The 8,576-nt window shown below is 39.3% G+C and overlaps 1 protein-coding gene and 1 long non-coding RNA gene across 3 annotated transcripts in view; one reads left to right on the forward strand and one right to left on the reverse strand.

Annotated features, from left to right (window-relative positions):
• Positions 1-8,576, forward strand: part of cecr2 (CECR2 histone acetyl-lysine reader) — a 39,128-nt gene that overhangs the window by 12,266 nt on the left and 18,286 nt on the right. For both annotated transcript variants that reach the window (XM_016544220.1, XM_016544221.1), the window contains exon 2: positions 6,261-6,355. In XM_016544220.1, the coding sequence (XP_016399706.1) occupies positions 6,261-6,355 (95 nt within the window). The remainder of the gene's footprint in view (positions 1-6,260; positions 6,356-8,576) is intronic.
• Positions 8,297-8,576, reverse strand: part of LOC107732809 (uncharacterized) — a 14,437-nt gene continuing 14,157 nt past the window's right edge. Inside the window, exon 3 of the long non-coding RNA XR_001638909.1 lies at positions 8,297-8,309. This is a non-coding gene — a long non-coding RNA (uncharacterized LOC107732809). The remainder of the gene's footprint in view (positions 8,310-8,576) is intronic.

Genomic DNA, 8,576 nt, shown 5'->3' on the forward strand with positions numbered 1-8,576 from the left:
ACGCACATTTCCCTCACACGCTTGAGGAATTCGGCCAATCACAACGCACTAGATAGCTGGCCAATCAGAGCACACGCGCTTTTCAGAACGATGAGCTTTGTAAAAAAAAAAAAAAAAAAAATTGCATTACACCAAATACACAAAATAATTTTATTTTTATCAACGTCATATGACCCCTTTAATCTGTTGACTTTTTTTTTTAGCAGGAATACTTTAAAGGTGTCATATGATGCGATTTCAAGTTTTCCTTTCTCTTCGGAAGGAGGGACTTTGCATAGAGGACCTACAATAATGTACAGTATTAAATACAGTATTTGAAAAAGAATGTGTTTTTTGAACATTAAAGCATGTCAACATATTCTGTTACACCAAATACACAAAATAATGATCTTTAAAAAAGCATCATATGCCCCTTTAATAAACAGCGAGTACTGCCACTGTAAGTAATGAGAAGTTATTTTGCCGTAGTATTTGTTAATGTTTTGATAAGACTTATTTTTGTTCTGTGTTCATAAAGCGTCATTGTGCATGTATTAAGCCCCAATGCTCAGTTTTGTTAATACTTTCCCTGGCAAACTAGTCCTATGTTAATGGTCCATACATAAGCACATTATTGCACCTGGTGGTATAGGCTAATATCCTGTTCAAAATGTTGGCAACAAGACCACCAAGTGAAGGCCACGCTAGAGACTTGAGAATATGGGGAGGCCATTGTGAAGGGAGGTTTCCTAGAGTTAATGATCCCCATTCAGTCGCCTGCGCAATGATCCCAAACCCTGGATGTGTCTGGCCACCCATCCATGGCCACCTGTTGCACCTGGCCCTGACATTGAGACGGGTAGCCCAGCTCTGCCGTTTAAGCTGCCCTGCTCTTGACCCTTTCTAAAATTTGACTGGTGGGTGTTATGACCAAAATATTATTGAAATTGAACCCAAAAATGTTTTGCATTTTACACAACCGTATAATAATGCCTAGTTATGAATTTAGTATTTAAAGGGGTCCTATTATGCTTTTTCACTTTTTCAACTTTAGTTAGTCTGTAATGTTGCTGTTTGAGCATAAAAAAGATCTGCAAAGTTACAAAGCTCAAAGTCCACTTCAAAAGGAGATATTTTATTTAACAGAAATCACTTTAAAAACTACAATGAACGCCTCGTTTGGACTACAACGCATATTTTCCAGGATTTGTGATATCACAAATACTGACGAATGGGACGAGACCTGGTTGAGCTGCACTAGAGAAGGCAACGAGTGTTATCACTATGTCGGAGACATCCTAGCTTTCCCAAGGCAGACGAACTTGTGGTTACAATCATCCGGGTTTAAATCACACAATAAGACACAATATTTACACTGAAGCTCGCAGGCGGCTATGGTAAGGGGCATGACATTTCCCGACCAGGCCCGAGTGGGGCTGATCACCGCACATTTCGTATTTCAGAAGGAGGGCCTTCATTTGCTACAGGAACTATTCGAGCCGTTCATGCCAGACTGGGGAGAGAGGTGTTGTAATAATGTAAAATATGTGAAAAATAATGTGTTTTTCGAACAACCTAGTATGAGAGCTAGGCTTGCCGCAATAGACGGTGATACCGGTATTAAGCCGCAACACCAGTTACGTCACTTGCCCACCATGTCACTGACCCCCACCGTCATTTAGATTTTTTATAGTAATAAAAATCATTTAGTTCAGTAAAAGAACAGACACTACAATTAAAAACTACTCAATGCAGCGTGCCGAACGACAGTCAATCTCACACAGATCAGATTTAATTTATCCAGTGAGGAGAGTGAGTCGAGCTGACTGACAAGAAGAGTGGGGTGAGTTAAAGCTACATAATCTAATCTTATTATTTTGTGATTTTTAATTTGAATTAAATAACTCTTTTAGTACTTAGTTACAAATGGAAGACATTAAAAAAGTAATACACTTATAAATTTCACTGGATGAGCCATAATTATTTGTAAAACTATACAGTATATATTGTACTTGCAGTAGAAAGGGTAAATAGCTAGGGTTGTCAGAGGACTGAATGTCTGGAAGAATAAGTGGTAATAATGCACTTTCTCACTGGTTATTTGGGCAGCAACTTTATGAATGGTTAAGTTCTTGGGAAAAGAGGAACAATAACTTACCTGGATTGTATCACTCCACTGTACGTTATCCTCAGTGGCCAGTCCAGCATTGCTCATCAGAATCTGTTGCACTGCAAAAACTTTATACAAGAAGAAAGTCTAAGTTATTGTAAGATCCACAGTTAGGTTGTGAAAGTTTTTTCATAATGTTGCTGTACTGTTATTAGGGCTGCACAATAAATCGCATGCGATATTTAACGCGCATCTTGTCAGTAAAGCCGGTTCTGTAATCAGCGGTAAATCTCCATCACGTGCGGGCTTTCACATGGAGCAGCATTTACTACACAGAGCCGTTGTTCACTGACAAGCTGCACAAAACCACGATCCTGACAAGATGCGCGTTAAATATCGCATACGATTTATCGTGCAGCCCTAACTGTTATGTAGGTTGAAAGTGTGCTATCAAGAGATACAGTTCAGGGAGTGGGGTGGACGTTATACAGATAGAGGGACGTTCACTGTCTTCCTGTTGCTCCCTTACCCAACAAAAGCTGTTAATTGTCCGTATACCATCTGTAGAGAGCTTCTGGTGTGCACCAAGGACTGATACTGGGGGCGGCTCAGTTTTGCCAAAGCTGTCATGGCAGATACACAAACCTTTATCAGTGATGTTCAGTTAGCTCTGAGACTGATAAAATATACAACCTAATGATTTAATGAACTGTTTTCAGTAGTGTCACTTCAAACATTCTTGAACTGCAGATGTCATATTACCTACCATGTCAGCCATGTTAAAGATTTGCTTGAACTATTAAAACAAGTCTTCCTCTCTATTCTTAAAAATATCACACGGCATGAGTAAATGATGACAGAATTGTCATTGTTGGATGAACTCTCTTTAAACTTGGACTTGACTGACAATGTTACTCATAATGACTCATCAAATGCTATCACTTTGGTTTCTTGCCCAACTGTGCTGTGCACTTGCCATACCTGTTTTGCTAGTTGGTTAAGAAAGAAGATAGAGGTCGGAGATCTTCAGGGAGCTGTTAAAGGAGACTTTGTGGAGGAAAGGACATGCACAACATTAATTCCCCTTCTCTGCCATCTGAGCCACTGGATGGCACTTCAAAAGCAAAGTGGGGTTGTGTTAATCCCCCGCAGTCGGCCTCAGGTTTGAAGTGTGATCAAAGTCGAGGCTGCACTGATAGATGGGCCCACTCTGGCCCTCTAACTGTCAAGGGACCAGGAAGTTTTGTAGGCGTAACGGAGGATCTGAGGGATGTGTGGAAGGCCAGAATGGCCCATCACTCGAAGATGATCCTGGATGTTCATGACAACCCCAAACATTCAGAGTGTCAGTGAGTTGTGAAGAGATGGATACAAATAGATGAAAACATGAAGAGGTACAAAATTTGTCCGGCCATAAGCCTTTTTGTTACGGTGGATCCATTTCACCTCTGGACTTCCTGTCTGAGCAGACTGTCTCCTTCAATAAGGAGTTTCATGGACACTTTAGACTCTTTGAGTACCTGGAGGGGATAATCAATAGCTTTTAAATTGCTTCAACAATCAACCCAAAATATCCTAATAGATTCAGCATGTTAAGCAATACCACTGACATCTTTTCCTAGAGAACAATCTAAGGACAGTGCATTTTTTCACCTTAAGCACAAACGTGTCTCATCCTGTTTTTCAAGCTCTCCCTCTGTTTTTCCTCCTGCTGACACTGGGCTCCTGGTTTCCGTGCCTCTCCACAGCCAGGAGTTGTGTGAGCTGACCCTCCGTGACCCCGTTCTCTCCGCCATTTCTCTAGAGAGAAATGGCAATCTGCAGCTTGAGTGAATCTCACAATGAATGGGTGGGCTGCCTCTCTCACCCTTGAGTTAATTTTGTAGTGTCACTCTGCTCTGAAGGAGTAAAGGGGGAGGATGTTTTATATGGGAGCTGAAAAGTGCTCCCTGTTGCCTGAGGGACTGAGCGGCTCGCTGAGTCCTCGTGAAAGGAAAGCAACCGCAGTCGCTAAGCTCCTTGAGATGGACCAGTGATGGAGCACTGGCCATTTACATTTCTCGATCTTTCCCTCCCTCTTTCTTGGTGACATTGGGCATCCTGAGGAGAGAGAAGTGCATGCTGGGTCAGCCTAGCCGTGGCTGTGGGCTCATGCTTTCGCTTAGCTTCTCTTCTGCTCCTTTCAGTAGGCTGGAGTTTGCAGTCCCACTTACTGCCGCTTCATAAACCCCCAATAGCTGCAAGACAATGGAAGACGGGGGTCAAGGTTAAACCACAGTTCCATCTTATTCGCTTTATCAAGAACCTGGAAAATTTTTGGGTGTATTTTCAGTGCAGTTACTCTTAAGGATTTTACCATACATCCAACTTGTTTGGTGTTTAAAGTCAGGTGGCTTCCAATCATACTTTCATACTCTTGTAGTACTCCGTTGTTAATTCATATTGACAGTGACTTATTGCTTTTTGTATTGGTTTTACCTAATGTTTTCATAGCCTGTTCAGATGTCTAATTTGCTTGGAATTGTCATTAAGCTAAAGCTTTCGTCTAGAGCTAATTGCAGTACACTAATTATTGAGAAAATCCCTTCAGAGCAACCCAGGCTAAAGTGTCTTGCCAAAGGTCATGATGGTAATAGCTCATGGATTGCCCCTCAAAGGGACTGAGCCTACACCGTTGCCCAGATATTTCATGACTTGGCTATGCCAGATGTTATGATGTAATGCATCAGTTTGCTTCAGGAATAAGAACTTCTGACCAAAGCTGTGCCACTGTTGGTACTTAACCTTCACATAAATCACATTTCTGAATCACATCACAAAGTATGTTTAAATGCACTTTAAAAGTTTGATTTTAGTTTTACTAAAGCAAAGAATTGTCTTTTTGGTAACACTTTAGTTTAGGTACCAATTCTCACTTTTAACTACATGCTTATTAGCATGCATATTACTAGCATATTGGCTTTTTATTAGTCCTAATAAAACACAAGTTAATGCCTTATTCTGCATGACCATATTGTAGATCACTTAATCCAACCCCATACCTAAACTTAACAACTTTACTGAAGTTTACTGAGGCAGCGTCATAGTTAATAGTCAGAATTGGCCCCCAAACTAAAGTGTGACCATCTTTTTAAAATTGAGGTTGACCAGGGATGGACCATAAATTGCTTTAGTCCAACTAACTTCAAACTTTTGAAGTGCAAGGTTGAGAACCAAGGGTGCTACAATTTGGAAAGGCTTGGAAAATTTGGTCATGTTAACACCTCTAAACTAAAATGAACTATACAAGTTATTGTACTACAGTTAGGCTCTGTGTTGTGTGCTTGTTATGAAGGACAGAGTTAATACAAAAGGTGCATTTAATCCTTTTAAATATTTGCATATTGCATTGTGTTATGTGTGCTTGGACAGATGAGGACTGTAGCTTCCCCACACAAAACCCACTGTAGCTTAATTGTTACTGTACATACTTAAATGTACTTACTGTGACATACCCCAACTCTATGTGCTGATTAATCAGTCAAAGTTGACCTTGGGCTAAATGTCACTAACACACAGGTGAGAAAGCAAAGACATATGAGGATGAGTAACAAACATTTATACAGGAAGTTGGGTTTATCCAAGCCAAATGGTGTGTAAAAGTGCTTTGTAGTGGTGTAATTTTACAGCTTAAAAAATCAAAATAAGGTGACACCACTTTCACCCAACATTCAGTGCACATTTAGAAGTTTAGTTTGTCAGGTTGGTTCCTGAACTGGCTATGGTTGAGTGCCATCACTCTACAGGCAGTTCCTTGTAACAGCAATTTGTCTTTCTCTGGTTTCAGTCATAATGCATAATGACAACCTTAGAAGGTAGTCAAACATGATCTGTTATTGCATCCCTTTACTATTAGCTTTAGTAAGAGTTTTGTAACAGGAGGTTATATTGTTTCGCTGAAAATGTCAAACTACCATATGAAATTCATAAATCCACATTACTACTGTGAGTGCCTCACGCTATGTGGCTTTAGTTAGCCACAACATTTTCTCATCAGTGAAAGTGGTATAAAAATGTCAGGCTGAACTGTTAAAACTGATATAATTTCATTAGTTCGTAAAAGCAGCTGCTGGTTAAACTCAACCCTGCTATAATAGCTAACCTCCCCTGCCTGCTGTTCTCTGTTTGATAGGAACTTGAGCAAGCACTACTGAAACAAGACCAAGACTTCCTCTCAGACCTCCTCTGCTCCCTGCTGAAAGGATGTTACCAGCGAAGAGACATCACGTAAGCGCATCACCATCAGTATTTCCTGTTCCTACCTTGCAGTCACATTGTAACCGAAGTAGCGACAGTTCTGTTCTTCCATATTATGACGTACATCTGAGTAAAACAGTTTAGACAGTTTAGAAAAAGTAGGACGAGTGTTATTTTAATTAAAAATTGAGATGTCAAAACGAATTACAAAACTGAAATAAAAAAGTGGGTAAAAAATAGAAAATAAAGCTCAGTCAGTACTTGTGGCATAATTGCATAATGTTGATTTTAGTGCGATTAAACGATTACTAATCGCGATTAATCGCATCCAAAATAGAACTTTTTGTTTACATAATATATGTGTGTGTACTGTGTATATTTATTATGTGTATATAAATACACACATACAGTATATATTTTGAAAATATTTACATGTATTTACATGTATATATTTTTATTCATATTTATATTATATATAAATATATTTAATATATAAACAACATAATTTTCTGAAATGTATACATGCATGTGTGTGTATTTATATATACATAATAAATATACACAGTATACACCACACATTATGTAAACAAAAACTTTTGAATGCGATTAATTGTGATTAATTGTTGGACAGCACTAGTTGATTTCCATAAAAATTTCCACTTATCCCTCGTTTTCTTTAAAAAAAAAAAAATCCAACAGCTTGGTTACATTGAGTCGCTAACAATAGAAGTGAATGGGGCCAATCTGTAAACTTAAAACAATAAAAAAAGACTTAAACCTGACTTAAACAGAATGACTATTAACATGATTTTAGTGTGATGAAATTGCTTACTGAATTCATTTCACAACCTTTTCTGTGTAAAGTTATATCTAGTTTTACAACTTTGTTGCCATGAAAACATAATGCTCTAAAATGACAAAAAATGATTTAAACATCTTTACAGCACAAATAGTATACAAATTAACATAATATAAGTGTTTTTATAAAATTTTCAATTGCACGTTTCTTTTAAATCCTCCCTAAAGAATTGCTCCATTCACTTCCATTGCAAGTGCCATGCTGGAACCTCTTTAATCTCTAAAGAAAACATGGGATGAAACAATTATTATAATTTTTTAATCATTTAGTATTATGCAACAAATGTTGTTGACTGAGCTTAACTTGTATTGAACCTGAAATATTCCTTTATTGAGAGTACTGTACTGTTTTTGGTGATTTAGCAACCCTCCTCTGTGCTCTTGAAAGATCTTGCGCATGTTATTGCCCAACCCACATCCTGTGTTTGACTCTGAATCAATCTCCATCTGCATGTGACCAGTTGCCCATGGTAGCGCTGTAGCCGTGCAGCCAGGTTACCTGCAGCAGTAGTAGGTCAAGGGGCCATGGGCCCCATCCCTGTAAAGAGTGTGAGTTATTGTGCGAGTCAGTGCTGTGATGAATGACTGGCCCCTAAAGGGAGCTCCCTTCCATAGCGGTGCCTCATCAGCAGCAAAAAGAAGTCCAGTTGATGACTGGGTAGGCAAGAATTATCCCTTTAGCATACTCAGGCAGGCCGTTAACAGGACGCAGGGTTTTATTGGATTCGACAGCAACTGGCATCCAGGGGGAGGCCGCGGGGCACTGGCCTTTCACAGAAGTGCCCTTTTCATTCTAGATGTGCTAAACGCCCCAGCAGAATGGGGGAGGGAGTGTTATGGATGAGAGAGAGAGGCAGAGAAAGATGGAATGGCAGGGGGCCTGCAGCTGTGAGAGAGATCATTCTGCTTTCTCAAGATAAGCCTATTCTTTCTCTCCTTTTTCACGCTCTACCTTCTCTCTTGTTGTCCTGAGGCTTACCCTTGCCCTATGCATTAGTACCAGGAACTGGGTTTTGGGTTGATCGAATTGACCTAACTTTTGTTTTTTTTATATAGTCTGTCATCACAAAAAGACATAGTAATAGAACTTAAATCATATGAATAATTTATTTGTGAATTATCATAACTTAAAATCGATGTGAAAGGCTGCTGCAAAGTAGATAGTTCGTGTTGCTTTATGTTCATAAGCAAATTTTGAAATATTGAATATAAATTGCTGGATGGAAACTAGGGCTGAACGATTAATTGCATTTGCGATAATATCGCGATATGAAAAAACACGATTTTTTCAATCGCAGAGACTGCAATTACACTCAGTCACGTGACACGCCAGAGTAAAGAGGTGTGTTCCACTTGAAGATCGATCGGTGTAGCCTTTGACATCAAAGTACAG

The sequence above is a fragment of the Sinocyclocheilus rhinocerous genome, unplaced genomic scaffold, assembly GCF_001515625.1.
Source record: "Sinocyclocheilus rhinocerous isolate Xijiao unplaced genomic scaffold, SAMN03320098_v1.1 scaffold2415, whole genome shotgun sequence".
Taxonomy (NCBI): domain Eukaryota; kingdom Metazoa; phylum Chordata; class Actinopteri; order Cypriniformes; family Cyprinidae; genus Sinocyclocheilus; species Sinocyclocheilus rhinocerous.